Here is an 18380-nt window from a genome sequence, read left to right as displayed (position 1 = left end):
TCTCAGCAACGCAACTCCCAAACATCAATTCATCCATATCAAATGTGCACCCTGATCTGATGTGAAAGACATTGGCAACCAATTAACTTTTTATTTATTCATTTATTTTTGTTGTTGTTGCACAAAAGTGTTCTTCAAGCTTTGCATGATTATAGTTGAACCCCTGTAGTCACATGGAATGTTTTGATTTCCATGGAATGTTTTTGGTTCCTTTTCTGGGCTTTGGACATCACATGACTGCTGTTGTCTCTGGTGGATGAGAGAGCTCTCTGATTTCATCTAAAATATCTTAATTTGCATTCTGAAGATTTAGTAATAACAATAATAATATGCCAATAACATGCAAGTGAGTTTTTATCTTAAAACAAGCTAAATAATCTGTCAATGGGGTAAACAAAATAATATTGTTTTTCTTTTGACAGAAGATAATTTTGCTTACCTATAGGCAGATTGTTTAGCTTGTTTTAGGGAAAAATTCATTTAATTTTGGCATATTATTTAAGATTTAAGAATATTTTGAAATTTAGACTAGAAAAAAGACAAAAATTAAAGCATTTTTGCAGTGTGAGTAATTAAGAAAAGAAATTCCCTTTCAGGGTGAACTAACTCTTCAATGTAAGGTCATGACCTGAACATCGAAGTCAACCTTGTGAGCACCATTACATCATTTCATCACAATGCAGAGCAGTTTATCTCTCTCACCCCCAGGCAGTTTGATGATACTGAAAATTATGTTATATCCCCCCTTAAAGTTCCTGGGTCAGTCATGCCTTTTGGCTCATGATGACTCAGATTGTGTGTGGAGGGGATGGAGTTGACCTCAGATAAGAGTGTGTGTCATAATTCAGAGCGAGTCAGAAACTGATGCATTAATCTCCATTAGTGCAGATGGGGAGTTAATCCTGGGCTCCTCCGTGGTGTGAGCAGGCAGATGCTCAGAGCGCCTTCAGTCTCTGTTTGGTGCAGAGTCGCAGCATAAACACTTCCCCGAAGGCTCGAACAACAGGTGTGAGTCAGCTGAACAGGTGTGGATTAATCTTTTTAGCTTGTGAGATGTTTTGCTTTCAGATCCATACAGTTTTTTTATGTAAAGTCCATATGGATGTGGATGCAGTTGTCATCTGCTAGACATTTGCAGATAAATATTAGCTTAGGTTTGGACTGATAAAGTCATTGCTAAAGCTAATGATCCAACCAGCAGTGTGGCAGTATGATGGACAGACAGTGATAGATAGAACAATAAAATGACAATGATAGAAGGACAGATGGAACGACAGTGACCGATCAACAAAATGATGAGAACAGTAGAACTACAATGACAAGATGGAAGAATAATCAAATAGGTAAAAAAAAAAAAGACAAAACAAAGAGGATGACAAAATGATAGAGTGGTAAAAACAAGTAGAGGACAATGGATAGAGGAATAGAGGGATGGATGGAAGAACGGAGGAATAAATGGATGGAGAGGTGGATGGATGGAGGAAAGGATGGATGAAGGGAGGGATGGAGAAATGGAGAGAGGGACGGATGGAGGAATCGAGGAGGGAGGTATGGGGGGAAGGATGAGGGGTTTGGAGAAATGGATGGAGAAACTGAATAGAAATGGATGGATGGAGAAATAGATGGATGAGAGGATGAATGGTAAGAGGGATGCATGGAGGAATGGTGGGAGGGATGAATGGCTGGATGGAGTAATGGAGGAAGGGAGAGAGGGAAGGATGGAGGGATGGGTGGAAAAATGGATGGAGGACCAGAAGAGAAATGAATGGATGAAGGAATAGATGGATTGAGGGATGAATGGTAAGAGGGATCCATGGAGGAATAGTGAGAGGGATGGAAGGATGGAAGAATGGAGGAGGGAGGTATGGAGGGAGGGATCGAGGGAGGGTAGGATGGAGGGATGGGTGGAAATGGATGGAGGAACTGAAGAGAAATGGATGGATGGAGGAATAGATGGATGAAGGGATGAATGGTAAGAAGGATGCATGGAGGAATGGTGAGAGGCATGGAAGGATGGAGGAATGGAGGAATGGGAGGGAGGGATGGAGAAATAGAGAGAAATGGAGGAGGAGGGTGGAAGGATGGATGGAGGGAGGAATGAATGGAGGAAAGGAAAGCGGGAGAGAGGAATGGAGGGATGGATGGAGAGAGAAATGGAGAGAGGGAGGGATAGATGAAGGGAGGAATGGATGGACAGATGAATGAAGGAATGAAGGGAGGAAGGGATGAAGGAATGAAGGGAGGGACTGAGGGAGGGATGGATGGAGGGATGGAGAGAGAGAGAGGGACGGATGGAGGAATTGATGGAGGAAGAAATGAAAGAATGAAGGGATGGATGGATGGAGGGATAGGGGAATGGAGCAATGGAGGAAGGAATGGAGGGAGGAAGGGATAGAGAAAATGATGAAGGAATGGAGGGAGGGAGGGAGGGAGACATGGATGGAGGAATAGAGGGAGGGACAGAGAAATGGAGGTAGGGGGAAGGAGGACGGTATCGAGGAATGGAGGAAGGAATGGATAGAGGGAGGTATGGAGGGAGGGATAGAGGCATGGAGGGAGGAAGATATGGAGGAAGGGATGGATGGAGGGAGGGATAGAGGGATGAGGAGGGAAGGGATGGAGGAAGGGAGGGAGGGATGGAGGAAGGAATGAAGGGATGGATGGAGGGAGGGATAGAGGAATGGAGGGAGGGATGGAGGAGTGGAGGAAGGAATGGATGGAGGAATAAAGAAATGGATGAAGGAATTGAAGGAGGGATAGAGGAATGGAGGTAGGGGAGAGATGTAAGGAGGGATGGAGGGTGGAATGGAGAAAGGAATGAGGAGATGGATGGAGGGATGGATAAATAGATGGAGAGACAGAATCTAACTAGAACCGTGTCCAGTTTTCCTCTTTGTAAAGCGGCTTTGACAATCCACATTGTAAAAAAACACTACAGACACAAGAATGACGGGATTTGATAAACAGAACAACAGATGTAGAGATGCATATATAAACAGACAGACACAGCAACAGAATTATAATCCCAATCCCCTTTCCTGCAAGATGTGGCCATTTCAATTCAAATTCACCATCAAACTAATCACAATCACATGATTTTTAAAGTATCTCATGACAAAACGAGTGATAGACACCAAATACTGAATAAAAATAAATGAATTTTCATGATTTTTAAGCTTACTTGCTGTGGTTTTAGAAAAAATGGTCACTGCTAATAATGGGAGATGGAAACACACTTGTCAAATAAACTCTGACATAGTGAACATTACACCCGCAGGACTCCATTGTGCTTGCATTGTTTACTATTGGTTACTAAGCTACCAATACTACAGCCAGCTGCTCTAAAAACTTGATGCACCTAATACACATCGGGATTTTCTTTTCTTTTATTGTGAATAGGGTTGTAACGGTATGAATTTTTTACGGTATGATAATCGTCTAAAACAATACCACAGTTTGACGGTTTCGCGGTATACGGTATTAAATAGTAATTCTCATAGCAAAGACCCTGAAAAGAATAAGAACACATTTTCTGACTGAACAAAGGTTTTATTTCAACAAACTTTTGAAAGAACCATTTTAATAGAACTATAGAAGTCTTTTATAAAAATAAACTGAAAAATTTACCATTTTAATAAATTAAATTAGAAGGAATAAACAAGCAAGGTCTTTTAAGATTAGACAAAAATAAACTTAAACTGTCCTTCCTTATAAGCAGGATAAATGGGAGACCAAAAGTGCAATACCAAGTTTATGGCTGTAAACATGTATTTAAAGCGTTGTTTTTTTTCAGTCTAGGTTGTGATGAAGAAATGTAAGCATGCTGAGATTTTCAGGACTTAATCTTGACCGCTGAGGTGAGAGAATGTGTCCACTTGTACAATGAACAAATAAAAAAAAAAAAAATAATGTGTCAAAGTCCAAATAAACATGGTGCAAATCCTCAGTAAAAAAATAGATATAAATATTTACTATACTATAAATAGTTACATAACGAAACTAGATTTAATATGGAACATCCTTAGGTTTTATGTGCCAGCATGGATATAGTTGTCTGTGGATATGGATTTGGATATGGTTGTCTGCAATGCAGACAAACAGCTGCACCTTCATTTGCGTCTTTTGAAAACAGCAAGAGCAGCAGTTCGTCTTTGCTGTGTCACTGTTTTGTCATGTTTCTGTGCTGCTGTGCATGCAAAAGTACTTAGTATGAGAATTATTTCATGCAAAACTTTTTTTTTTTTTTGCGTTTTATTTAGCCGCGCATAAATGTATGCCTATCTCTCATTCCGTGTTGTTCAAAAAGCTCATTGCTCCACAAACAAAAGCGAAACCAATGCTTATTGGTTGTGATATAGCGAGTTTGAACCAATCTGGGCATGGAGGAGGGACAATGCATCAATGTATCATGTCTGGTTTGTCCGGAGACACAGTGACGAGCGTTTCTTTGTCAAATCAGCGTTGTCAAATTTTGATGACGTAACCGCACTGATTCCGGAGCCTCTGAAAGTCCGCGAATGTTATGTGAACACTGGAAAGCTAAGATTCTCTTCTTTATGCCAATCTTTGAATTGTATGAATCGGATCAGCGGATCAAAAGTTATTAAACATTTAAGAGCAATACTTATTTTTAGCTGCGGGCGGCTGTCTCGGTCTTTAAGGGTTAAAACCGTTGATATGCAATTGTTCATGGTATGATAATCGTGCACGTTCAAATCGTGGTAGACCGTCATACCGGTATATTGTTACAACCCTAATTGTGAACATTGAAAAGATTCGCTTCGCATTATGGTTAAAACCCAGCTAATAACATACGGGGGAAGGGATCAAGAAACCTGCCGCTAAAAACAGCTGCGGGAATTACACACTTCACCTTTACAGGAGGAATAGGTGAGAACTCGTCCTCGCTTCTGCAGTCTTTCACCAAGCAACGAAATAACTCAAACTCGCAACCAGAGGCATGAAAGGCCCAAGCGAGTGCATGAAATTGGTGCGTGAAGCAGGATTAAAGCGTCTTAGTGTCACTGTCAGCTCCACGCATTTGAATCAGGAAAAGAGAGACGGATATAAATAGGTCTGGCTGAAGATACATGAATTAGGTTTTATTCACGCCCCAGCCTTCAGGGCCTTGAAAGGGACAATAACGAAAAGAAAAAAAGAGGCTGAACAAACATAAAAGGCTGTAAAAACCAATTTGAGGTATTTTCTTCGACCACTCCATATCGCAGGAACACACTGGAGTGAGTGAGCGTTTTCTAACACACACACAGATACAACCTTCGACGCTTACGACAGAAGCATCTTTCTAAGGAGGCTGTGCGATGGCATGAAGCCGCATGATAGCCGTATAAAATTATGAATTTTTATTTCTTTTTCAAATATTTCTCCTGTGATGTTTAATGGATTATGGACATTTTCACAGTATTTCCTATAATGTTTTTTCTTCTAGAGAAAGTCTTTTTTGTTTTATTCCAGCTAGAATAAAAGTAGTTTTTAAAACATTTCAAAGTCAATATTATTATCTCCCTTAAGCAGTTTTTTATTGTTGTCTACAAAACAAACAACTTGTCACCTTGGAATTACAAGGTTCTATCTGCATTCTGAATGATTTTGAGATATTGAGCTTCAAAGTAGAGGTCTGCATCCCACGGCCATCCCGCGGGCGCCGCAGGACCCCACCAGATTTCTGTGGCGCGGGAATAAATTTCCGAATAAATCGCGGGAGCGGTCGGTAACTGGTTTAATTTGGGATAAATTTAATCGCGGATATTGCTATGAGAGAGAGAGAGAGAGAGAGGGAGAGAGAGAGCGAGCGACCTTTGCCTGTGTGTGTGCTTGGTACTTGTGTGTGTGTGTGTGTGTGTGTTAGTGCGCGCGCGAATGAGAGAGAGAGAGTGAGAGAGCTTTCCCAGATAGCAAAATACACTCGGGCCAGTTCCGGCTAGATTCTCGCCTGCCAGAGACTTACCACTCAGCCTGGCTCCGGCTGCCGGACTCCGCATGCTTGTGGACTCACTGCCCAATTCGGGCCAGATGCGCCGGCCGTAAGCGAGCCGACGCTGCCGCATCCGCGCCGGAATCGGCCCGAGAGTAATGTGCGCTGCGGCCCGGAGCTGGGGCGACTCAGTATTTATATACCTTTATATAAAACCTTTTGGTATTACATTGGTACTTGATACATGGTATTACAAGCCTTTGAGTTGATATAACAGCAAACGCCTGTGTGTCTGCTTGGTGCTTGTGTGTGTGTTAGTACGCGCACGCATATGAGAGAGAGAGAGAGAGATTTGTCTTAGTGTGTGTGCTTGGTGCTGTGTGTGTGTGTGTTTATACAGATAGCTTGGCTGTCTGGACAGTATAGCTGGGGGATTTTCGGTTTTGTTCTCCCCCGCTCTTTAGCGGGATCGGGTGCAGCGGGCAGAAAACGGGGCGGGTCGGGCAGCGGGACAATAAATTCTTAATATAAGCGGGAGCGGTCGGGTTCGGGCTAAAACCTGGCGGGATTCAAAATTTAGTCCCGCGCAGATCTCTACTTCAAAGTTTTTGCATTCCATAGCTAACAGTGTGTGTATGTGTGTGTGTGTTTGTAACATTTCTTTTTAAAATGGAAAAGTCTTATAATGTAAACAACTTATATAAAAACATACCATAATGTAAATAAGTTGTCATTTAATAAAAATAAGTCATTAACTCTATTTTGACAAAAATGTCAGATAGAATCATATAATTCTAAGGTGACGGACTGTTATAAAATAGCTTGGCTAATTAGCCTAACTTGCTTAGTTAACATAATTAACCTAGTTGGGCCTTTAAATTGCACTTTAAGCTAAATACTACACTAACCGCCAAAAGTCTTGTCGTTGTTCCCAGTTTAAGAGCGACAAATAATAACTTGACTTCTAGTTGATCATTTGGAAAAGTGGCAGAAGGTAGATTTTTCAGATGAACCATCTGTTTAACTGCATCCCAGTCATCACAAATAAGGCAGAAAACCTATTGGAACCCGCATGGACCCAAGATTCTCACAGAAATAAGTCAAGTTTGGTGAAGGAAAAATCATGGTTTGGGTTTACATTCAGTATGGAGGCTTGTGAGAGATCTGCAGAGTGGATGGCAACATCAACAGCCTGAGGTATCAAGACATTTGTGCCACCTATTAAATTATAAACCACAAGAGAGGGCAAATTCTTTAGCAGGATAGCGTTCCTAATACTTCAGCCACCACAGTAAAGTTCCTGAAAGCAACGAAGGTCAGGGTACTCCAAGTAGAGCATTTCTGGGATAAGATGAACTCTGTAAGTCCTGCAAGAATGTTTTCTTTGCCATTCCAGATGACTTTATTAATAAGTAATTTGAGTCATTGCAGAGATGTATGGATGCAGTCCTCCAAGCTCATGGGAGTCATACAAAATATTAATTCTTTTTCCACTGCAGCATTACTTTATATTCTACACTAGGCATGGGCTGGTATAAGATTCTGATGGCATGATAACTTTGGATAAAAATATCATGGTATCACAGTATTGTGATTACTGATCCAAAATAAGTTCTTTATAAATGTTTGGGTAAAAAAAATAAATAAATAAATAAAATAAAAAATTTCACCCATTGAACCCAATATATTTTATTTTAGGAAAATAAGCTTTTGATGTAGATGTTCCTTTTTTCGCTGAAGATACTGTTGCTCTAAAAAAACTAGTATATAAAATAGTAAATAAAATAAAAATAGTAAATAAAATTGTATTGAAAAACATCTTAAAAAAAAAAACATACATAAACCTTAGGAACGTTATAATAGAAAACCTTGGCGGTTTTAAAACCTTGACTTTTACAAACTGCGGTAAACCTTGAAACTGGTTATCGTCCCATGCCTATTCTATACTGTACATTATTTCAGTTAAGTGATAAGACTTTTGTCTAAGCAAAGTCAGACCTTACTGTCCTGATTAAACTATTAAAAATCAAGGCATGATCATATTTTATTTTGGTAAAATAAGTGTAATCTAGAGGCCTTTGCCTTTCATTTAAGCCACTTCTGATCTCAAATGATCAACTAGAAGTCGAATTGTTATTTGCGGTTTCTAAAACTTGGATAAAAATAAAAATATCTAGTAAATTTTATTCATCATGGCAAAGATAAAAGAAATAAGTTATTAGAAATTTGTTATTAAAACTATTGTTTAGAAAAAAGTCTTCTTTACATTAAATAGAAATTGGGGGAACCAATATAGAGTGGGGCTAATAATTCTGACTTCAACTGTATCTTCAGTGTCCTTGCTACTGCAAACGGATGTCAGAAAATCAATCATGCGCTCAGCGGGGAGCCCATGAAATGTTCGCAGCCCAGACTGGCAGATTTTTTACAGAAGCAGGCAAATGAACTCGAAGGATACATCTGGATGAGGTTTAGTAAGAAGGAACGCTCTGACAGAACTATTTGCGTGGAGGAAACAGAGATACTGTTTGAGCCTTTGGAGGGAGTAACTTTGCCTGAAAGATGTTTGTAGTTAAAACTTGTGTAAAAATGATCAGAATGTGTTATTTATAGTCAGCGCTGCTATATTTGTACTTACCAAACTGTCCACTCCTGCCAGTGTGTGATTGGCATTGTATAGGGAATAGGTCAGCTGGTACACCCCATCGTTGGTTTCGCTGTTTCCATAGAAACCAACTCCCACAGCAACACTGCAAAGTCAAAAGGTGAAAAGTTGCAATTAGTATACAAGCGGTAATCATATGTACGCTAATAAACACATCTTACAAGGATTTGAAACACCTGGTAGTTAAAAAAAGAAGACTGTATAAACATGCTTTATGTTCAGCAGGATTTTCAGGAAATATTTTGGCTGGTTTTACCAAGATTTTGGTTATCAAGCATCCATTTGTAATGTTTAAAACAAAAATAAAAATTATAAAACAATATTGCAAAATAGCCGCAGAATTAAACGTATGCCAGAGTAATTGCTATATTGAGTAATTGGATAGTGAGTGAGTGATATGAAAAATGTAGCCAAGTAAACACTAAAGGACTGCAAACATATATTTATTTTGGTCAAAAATATTTAAATTTTTTTTTGTTAGATTTTTTACTAGTAAAAGTAAATGTGTTATTGTATTTCAGAACATAATCACCATTATACATTTTCACCATGATTTAAAAAAAAATATGTTCACTGAGGTTGTACTTTCAACTAGGTACAGTGAGCTTGAACCGTGCCTAAGCAAGCTTGCACCCTCCTCCCTTCTCTCCTTACGGCCTGTACTCACATTGCATCCGAGCCTGAGCACACTTACGTCATCGATAATGAGCTGCTCAGTTTAACAGAAGAGAAGCGCTCTCTCTCAGCACAGTAGAGATTTCTTTAGTTATATCAGTTTAGTTGTTTGATAGTGACACGCAGTCAAATATTTCACCGAACAGATCAGCCACTTTTGACGCTCATAAACAATCATAAAGTCCTTGTGCTACAGGAATCAGGTTTGCTGAATGTGCAAAAAACCTGGACTGAAGGCAATCTATATGGATCTGAAGTTAAATGACTGGAAAATAAACTCACTGTAACAGGGTGAATGCTGCATACATGCCACACACAGGTCTTTAATATTCAACAGGAGCCATACTGAGCCAGAGGCGAATGTTCAGAGCTGAGGAAATAACAAACAATATGGTGCCTTCTTCCAGTGAGAACAGCTCACAAACACTAGAACCAAACTACACATCTACAGTTTTCAGAACAATAAAATAAAGCACTAATAGAATCATTTCCGTTATCAAGTCACAATTAGTCAGCTGACATACATTACTGTTTTCGCCTGGTATTACCGTTCGTGCAAATGCATATGACCACTTTTGTTCAGATTTCTTTGACAGCTTTCCTTCGTATTTCATCTTACTTCTACACAATCTTCTTAATAGTCTTTAATAGGGTGCCCAAACCCATTTTACAAGATTTATGAGCAAGCAGAAATCAATTACACTGAAAAGGATGTGGACACAATTATGATTTTGATACTGTGGCACAGCAAAGTATGAACTCTTTGACTATTCTCAATTCCAAGAATGCAGAGAACGGACTTGCGTTCTTGTTGAGACCGGTCTTGCCAGGTGTCCTCGGAAGAACGAACTCAGGAGACCGCTAGGGCAGAGAATGCGTCCTTTGAGAAATGGGATGCTGCGTTCTTCCTAAAGGTCATGTGACCTTCACGCGTTTTAAATGGAAATTATTTAAACATTACAGCACTCATACAACGATTTATTGTTTCCTCCCTCTTCAAAATATATACTTTGCATAAAAACATTATAAATGTACTCTGCGAAATATAATGAAAAAAACATTTTAATACAAATTTCAGCAAACAAACAACCCTTAATGTGTTTATTCCTTTATTAAGATATTCATGTTAATGTTTACTTTCACCGTTTCATTTAGGGAAACACCCGAGGTAAATAAGTGATACTTTCCGATACTCTGATACTCTCTGAACTTTAATAATAAATTTAAATAAAATGCTGCGCTTTCCACCTCCAGTCGTAATGACTTCTGGGACTTCCAGAGCGAGTTCGGTGCTCAAGTCTGCATCAGTGCGCCCTTGATATCAAGATCACATCCGGGAAGTTTCACGCGTCCTCCGTACTTGCAGTCTTGAGTATTGGAACTAAACTTAGGCAGCTGATGATGACGTTGCACGAGAACACGAGAACGCAAGACCGCTGAAGAACGCATATTGAGAAACAGCCTTTGTTTAGGTGTACTTTCATATTAAAAGTCCTATAATGTTCAATATGAAAGTATACTTTCATATTAAAAGTCCCATCATCATCCACTTCACTGGCAAAAACACATCTTAACACTAGATGAACACACTTTTGTTTATGTAAAGCACTTTGAATTATCATTGTGTATTAAATATGGTTTATAAATAAACTTGCCAAGCCTTGCCTAGATGAAAAGAACTATTTTCTACACATAAATGATAAATGTGTCATCTTGTATTAATGTTACTCCAAACCTGTATATGCAGAAGGTCTCATTAACTTACATTGAAGGAGGAGTGTATATCTGGATACAAGAATGTCATAAAAACTTTGAGCTATTAAACAACAGGCTACTAACCATCCCTCTATCATAAAACAAAGCCACTGTTTGAGTTTCATATTAAAAGCATCTACAGAGATACCCAATAATATTGCACTGGCAAAGACATACTCATGACGTTTCACTGTAAACAACATACTCCAAACCCAACCATCTATCTCACTACACAGCTCTTCATGATGAAACAATGGTCTGAATGTGAGATTAAGCATGATTGAGTGGGCCATCTGCAACATAAGAGAAGCAAGTTAATGAGGCTTTGGCATGAAACCGAAAATATTAGCGTGAGAGCCCATTCTCACAAAACCACCAGGGAACAGGGAGCATCTCGTAAAGAAAGAGAATGATGTCATCAAAACAGCCAGTCTCATTCTTGTTCTGAGTTATTTGGTTCAGTAGCCCCATGAGATCCAATGAGGTCAATAATAGCACACAGGAAGTGAAGTCATTTCCTGCACTGCATTGTTAATATAAGCTGCCCTTTAAAGTGTAATGCTAACCAAGCCTCTTTTATGTTAGGGTGTGTTGGCACTTGCGGTTCAAGTTCTCTTTTGGACATCTGGTCAGGTATAAAGAGCCTGGTTTCACTCGAGGTTTTTTCCTTCACTTTTGTCAATTGGTGAAGCTTGTTTCCCGCCACTTGCTTGCTTGGTTTGGGACTTGTGGAGCTAAGCATCGATGGATTTGCTCTTCAGTGTTAAACTTAAAAATTAAACCACAATGCACTGAACTAACCTGAGCTTCAACTTTGAAAACTGGACTGACGCAGTTTTAATTGACTAGAACTTCAATGTTAAGCTGCTTTGACACAATCTTTAACTAAATTAAAGAGGAAAATGATGCTTTTAATAATAATAATAATAATAATAATAATAATTTGAATTTTTATTTTATTAAATTTTTTTTAAAGATTTATTTTTGGCCTTTTCCCCTTATTAGATAGGACAGTATTGAGACAGGAGGCGAAGTGGGAGAGAGAGAGGGGGGGTAGGGAAGGGAAATGTCGTCGAGCCGGGATTCGAACTCACGACGTCTTGACGTGCTATTGCACCATATGTCGGCGCGCTAACCACTAGGCTATTGCATTGACAATTTTTATTTTTATAGCGCCTTTCCAGAGCTCAAGGACAATTTACAAGGAATGCGACAAAAAGATAAACAAACATACATGAAGTCAAAGATAACAAACTGAAATTACACAAACAAGACCTAAGAGACATATGAGGAGAGTGGAGGTGGATCAGATAAAGTAGTCAGTTTGGTAGATCAGAAGTGAAGCATTCAGAAAATCAGTGAGTCTTAAATAAGGATTTGAATTCAGAGATATTATTAGCAGAGCAGAGTGAGCGTGGTAGAGAGTTCCAGAGTTTGGGTGCATTAACACTAAATGATCTGCCCCCCATTGAAGAGAGGCGGTACCGAGGGACAGCGAGATGGCCAGAGTCAGCAGAACGTAAAGAACGAGTTGGGGTGTAGGGGACAAGCATGTTGCAGAGATAGGAGGGTGCTAGGCTATTTTTAGTCATAACTCATTAAAAGTACTTTCTAGAACAAACCTAAAGACACAAAACAAACAGATAAACAAAAAAGTGGCTTTTATTAGGAACATTTTTGCAGATGAAACTAACCAAATACAGTTGAAGGCAAAATGATTAGCCCTCCTATGTGATGGTCAATAGAAAGAAGATTTTCTTCTGCAAATTGGTAAACTTAATAGTTTCGATAGCTAATTTCTAATAACTAATTTCTCTTGACAGCGGCTCAGTTGGCATTTCTGTGTGGAATTTGCACGTTCTCCCCATATTCGTGTGGGTTTTCTCAGGTATAGACATTTCCTTGATTGAGAATGACGTTGACTGCAACTTTGTCATACACAACGCAGTGGAGACACAAGGCTGATTAAGGTGACCCATACCGAACCATACCGTAACATACAACCCAGTGGAAATGGAAACTGAAAATGGAAGTGGATATTTCTGTCACACATGGACAAGCATGTAGGGCTGCTCGATTATAGAAAAAAAAATCTTATTTACGATTATTTAGGTCATAAACTGTAATCACGATTACTCAAAACAAATACAGTTGAAGTCAAAATTATTCACCCTCCTGTGAATTATTATTATTTTTTAATAAATATTTCCTAAATTATGTTTAACAGAGCAAGGAATATTTTAAACTATTACCTATAATATTTTTTCTTCTGGAGAAAGGTTTATTTGTTATATTTTGGCTAGAAAAAAAGGAGGTTTAAATATTTTGAAACCTAATTTAAGGTCAGTATTATTACCCCCCTTAAGCAATATATTTTTTGATTAACTGCAGAAGAATCTACTGTTTTGCAATGACTTGTCTATTTACCCTAATTAAGGCTTTGAATCACACTTTAATCTGAATGCTTGTATTTTGAAAAATATCTAGTAAAATATTATTTACTGTCATCATAGCAATTATTAAATAAATCAGAAGGGCCTGATGTATTATAGATCCTGAAGGGCCGCAGCTCTGCTCAGTTAAGTTCCAGCCCTAATTAACCACACCTGATAATTGAGTCCTTCAGGCTTGTTTAAAAGCTACAGGTAAGTGTGTTAAAGCAGGGTTGACAGTTTGACATCCCTGGTTTAGATGTTCAGAAGTAGAATTGGACCAAGACCAATCATATCCATGATCTCATTCTACCAAGGTCTGAATGACAGGCTTCACTCTTATTCAAATAACCCAAACTAATAGAGCAATAGCACCAGAGTTTGTTTTAATTGAACAAAACCTGTCAAGTGTGAAAACACCCTTAAACTTGACATTCTGTGCCATAATGAGCACAGTAATGAAAGACAAACTTCGTTCTTAGTCCTGCGTCAGTTAAAAAAAAAAAGATACTGATTTCTAATAAGAATGACTGTATGGGACTCCTGGGAAAGTGTAATGAATCCCCCAAAGATTCTTGCCTTTGGAGTGAACGGAGAGCCATAAAGACACCATAACAAACACAAACACATAAAGAATGCACAGCGCCCTGAGGCCACGTGCCGCCCGCCTCACAACAAAAACACAGGAGAATGACTGCGGCCTGCAACTGGGGACTTTATTAAAATGATTGGAAGAGTGAATTCTCATTAGCTGGAAGCCTCTAGCCAAACCGCATTATTCTCCTGATGCATCTCTGATTCAAGAAGTGCATGGGAAAAAAAAAAGTGCTGCGTTCAGAAGGGGAAGGAGAGAGAGAAACCGAAAGATGCCAGCGTCCTCATTTCTAATTTATAAAAATGCCAACAAAAATCAACAACCAAATTAACTCCAGAAAAATGCAGATATAGTGACAACAGCATTTACAAAAACTGTATGTAAGGTGCACAGAACTGAACAAAACAAGTCGTTGTTAATTGTGTATATAAACATGCATCAGGGATGTGTCTCTCCTCTCTATGGGCTGTACAGGAATGTCTAACTGGTGTTGCCAGATTTTGCTGGAAAACACAGCAACAAGCCCAAAATAAACTGAAATCCTAATGATTTATCTTAGAATTAAGGCACATACAAAAGAAATGCATGTATTAGTTCAACATACTTAATCCAGTTTATGGATGTCCTTACAACTGAAACATTGATTAGGGGGCGGGGCTTTCTTTTTGTGCATCATTCCCTTATCGCAATAAAACGGTCAGACTTTGACTGAAAATTACAAACAAAACAAACTTTTTTTCTGTGAATTAACTCTTGCAGATTTATTGTTAGACTCAGCATAGGACTTAAAACAAAGTAAACATACAGTTTTCTTTTACACAGACTTTAAATGTTGCTTACAATAAGAAACAATAATAAAACATGATAAGCGATATAACACAATTAAAAAATTTACTAATTGGTTGCGGTCATATTACTTCGGTCAAAAAGGGATGACAACTGAACATGCTACCAGATCACTGCTATAATTAACATACAAAAAATAAGAATTTTGAGAAACATTTTAGCCATTTTAAAAAGTCAATTAGTCACTTTCCATGTTAATTAGGACATTCCTGCGATTATCATGCACATATTGCCAGGAAAGCACAGTGCTGTGCTTATTAGTATATATTCTTCTGAAAGGCAGAGGGCGATCTCGTGTGTAAACGACAAACATGAAGAAACCCAGGAAATCCCATTAGCATTGCATTATAAACAAAAGATTGATCAGCTTTCATTGATTTAGCATGACTAATAATCACATGACAACAGAATCATCTCATAGAAGGATTTATTTCAAACACTCCGACTGAATTTATAAAGTGAGTTGGAAGTTAAAACATGTTATTAAATCAACCCAGGCTCATTCTGATTATGTACCCCTATATACATTTCTAGAGGGCATCAAATACATCCCAGGAGCTAGGTTTTCTTGTGCAGTTTTTGTTTTCACGAATCCGCCAGAGGCCACTGTGAACTCAAATTTCTCTCGCGAGTGCCAGCTCTTCTTGTAATGTAATGTAATGTAATGTGTATTTATATAGCGCATTTATTGTGTATGGCCATACACCCAAAGCGCTTTACAATCATGAGGGGCATCTCTCCACACCACCACCAGTGTGCAGCATTCACTTGGATGATGCAACGGCAGCCACAGGACAACGGCGCCAGTGCGCTCACCACACACCAGCTATTGGTGGAGTGGAGAGACAGTGATAAAGCCAATTCGGTGGAAGGGGATGATTGTGAGGCCATGGTCGTAAGGGCCGATAGGGGGACATTGGCCAGGACACCGGGGTTACACCCCTGCTCTTTCACGAGAAGTGCCATGGGATTTTTTATGACCACAGAGAGTCAGGACCTCGGTTTAACGTCTTATCCAAAAGACGGTGCCCACTGACAATGTAGTGTCCCCTTCACTTTACTGGGGCATTAGGACACAGACCGCAGGTTGAGCGCCCCCTGCTGGCCTCACTAACACCACTCCCAACAGCAACCTAGTGTTCCCTAGTGGTCTCCCATCCAGGTACTGACCAGGCTCAGCCCTGCTTAGCTTCAGTGAGTAACTGGTCTTGGGCTGCAGGGTGATATGGCTGTGGCCATATCACCCATCTTGCATCTTCTTGTGCAAATCCACTAGAGGCCGCTGTCAAATGAATGACTAAATTTCCTAAACCCAGCCAATGGTGTTTACCAAAGCACCGATTGACCTGCGCCCACCCCCTTTCCTAAACCCAACCAACAGGGTTTTCAAAAGCAATCCAGAAAAAGAAAAAGCCTTGTGGCAGCCTGATTTTTACCACATTTTCAGGTGTTTTTGGCTTTTGCTTTTGTCTTACCTGCTTTCTGGAAATGCTCTTCGCCAGACTCGAACCCCATCGTCGCGGTCAACTCCGCTCTGCATCTTAAGTCCGTCGATGTATACAGCGAGCCACTGGGTAAACTAGTGACAGCGGAAAAGCCGCCCACATGGAGGTGGCATTATAATACCCCGTATTGTTTGTTTTAAAGACGAAATGCAGATATATGTAGCTTTGGCTACATAATTTGCGATCTCCAGAAATGTATATAAGGACACATTTTTAGCATGAGCTTATGTTGTAAATGTAGTATTTTTCAGGTGCAGCTTTTGCTCCACACAACCATAGCTCACTGAAATACACCGCAATAAGCAGTCATTATTACAGAACGATTATCTTGATTTCATCATCATCTGATTAAATCGCTTTTGATATTAAATGTGATTTTCCGTAGCTTGTCAGTGTGGTTTTCAGTCCATCTGAAAGCATGTGATGGAGTTATACTAGAAACAGCTCTACTGACAAAATGCGATGAAAATCGACTTTGATTAATTGCCCAGTCCTAACATCAATTATTATCTCTTACTATTCAACTATGCCAAGGCACAAATGGATTTTAGACGTTATATCAATAATCAAAACTCTACATCTGCACAGTGAAAGGCTAAGAACAACAAGGCTTTGAATCCTTTCATTTGAATCCTTATTTAAAACAGTGATAAAAAGCCCATCATAAGACAAAGGCGCTTTTATCTTTCAGTGTTTAACCAAACACTTCCAATGCGAAACCTGTTTGGTAGAGACAGCAGAAAAGAAACAGCTCATTTGCAGCTCTCTGCAAGATGAATTAGCCAAATTATGAACATTGTAGATGGTTGCTGGAGAAATGAATCACATTTATTCTGTGGAGAGCTAAAGACTGATAAATTCTTTGGTCCTCAGACTGACAATGAAGAAGAAAAAAACTCCACATATTACAACTCTGGCTTTGGTGCCTGTAATTACAATATATGCAAGAAATCCAAGATTGTAAGCAATTGCTCATATATGGTTCTAAATTTCCACATTTAGTTTGGGATAATCTTACAGCTGTAAGTTTTGATTTATGTTTTAGAAAAACAAATCATATGCTTACCAACTGTATTTATTTGATTATTAAATGTTTCTTGTGATTTTGCAGCAGATATAACTTGTCACACAATCCTTAGTATCATAATATGCTAATTTGGTGTGATTTACCAGTATTGTGTTGTGGGTGAAAGAGCATCCACTGCATAAAACATATGCTAGATTAGTTGGCGGTTCAATCTGCTGTGGCAACCTCCGAAATTGAAACTAAGCCAAAGGAAGATAAATGAATGAATTTGATGTGAAACATTGCTTATTATTAGTCAATATACTTATTGTGGTTATGCTGCCTAATTTTTAAGAAACTTCTAATAAAATTACCTTCCAAAGATTCTCAGGTGAACAGAGAAACAAAACAAAACAAGACAAAAAACATAACACAACACAACAAAACACAACACAACACTACAAAACAAAATATAACAAATCAAAACACAACAAATACAAAACACAAAACACAAAACAAAACACAACACAACAAAAACAAAACAGAACACAAAACAAAACAAAAAACAAAACACAAAATACACAAAATAAAACACAACACAACAAAAACAAAACGGAACACAAAACAAAACACAACAAAAACAAAACACAAAACACACAAAACAACAAAAACAAAACATAACAAAACAACACAACAAAAACAAAACAAAACATGACACAACACAGCTAACAAAACACAAAATAAATAACAAAACACAAAACAAATCAAAACAAAACAAATAACAAAACACAAAACAGCAAAACATGTCAAAACAAAACAAATAACAAAACACAAAATAAATAACAAAACAAATAACAAAACAACAAAACAAAAACAAATAACAAACAAAACATATTAAAACTAAAAAGAAAAAAAAGAAAAAAGAAACCATCAAAACAAAAGCTTATTAAAACACTTCAAAAGAGT

The 18380-nt window shown here is 38.5% G+C and overlaps 1 protein-coding gene across 6 annotated transcripts in view; it reads right to left on the bottom strand.

Annotated features, from left to right (window-relative positions):
* The window catches only part of ttyh2 (tweety family member 2), a 124439-nt gene that overhangs the window by 49529 nt on the left and 56530 nt on the right, over positions 1–18380 (bottom strand). For all 6 annotated transcript variants that reach the window (XM_073917551.1, XM_009306863.5, XM_073917552.1 and 3 more), the window contains exon 3: positions 8574–8685. In XM_073917551.1, the coding sequence (XP_073773652.1) occupies positions 8574–8685 (112 nt within the window). The remainder of the gene's footprint in view (positions 1–8573; positions 8686–18380) is intronic.

The sequence above is a fragment of the Danio rerio genome, chromosome 12, assembly GCF_049306965.1.
Source record: "Danio rerio strain Tuebingen ecotype United States chromosome 12, GRCz12tu, whole genome shotgun sequence".
NCBI classification, from domain to species: Eukaryota; Metazoa; Chordata; class Actinopteri; order Cypriniformes; family Danionidae; genus Danio; species Danio rerio.
The sequence above is the reverse complement of the archived record's forward strand: the minus strand, read 5'-3'. Positions and strand labels throughout refer to the sequence as shown.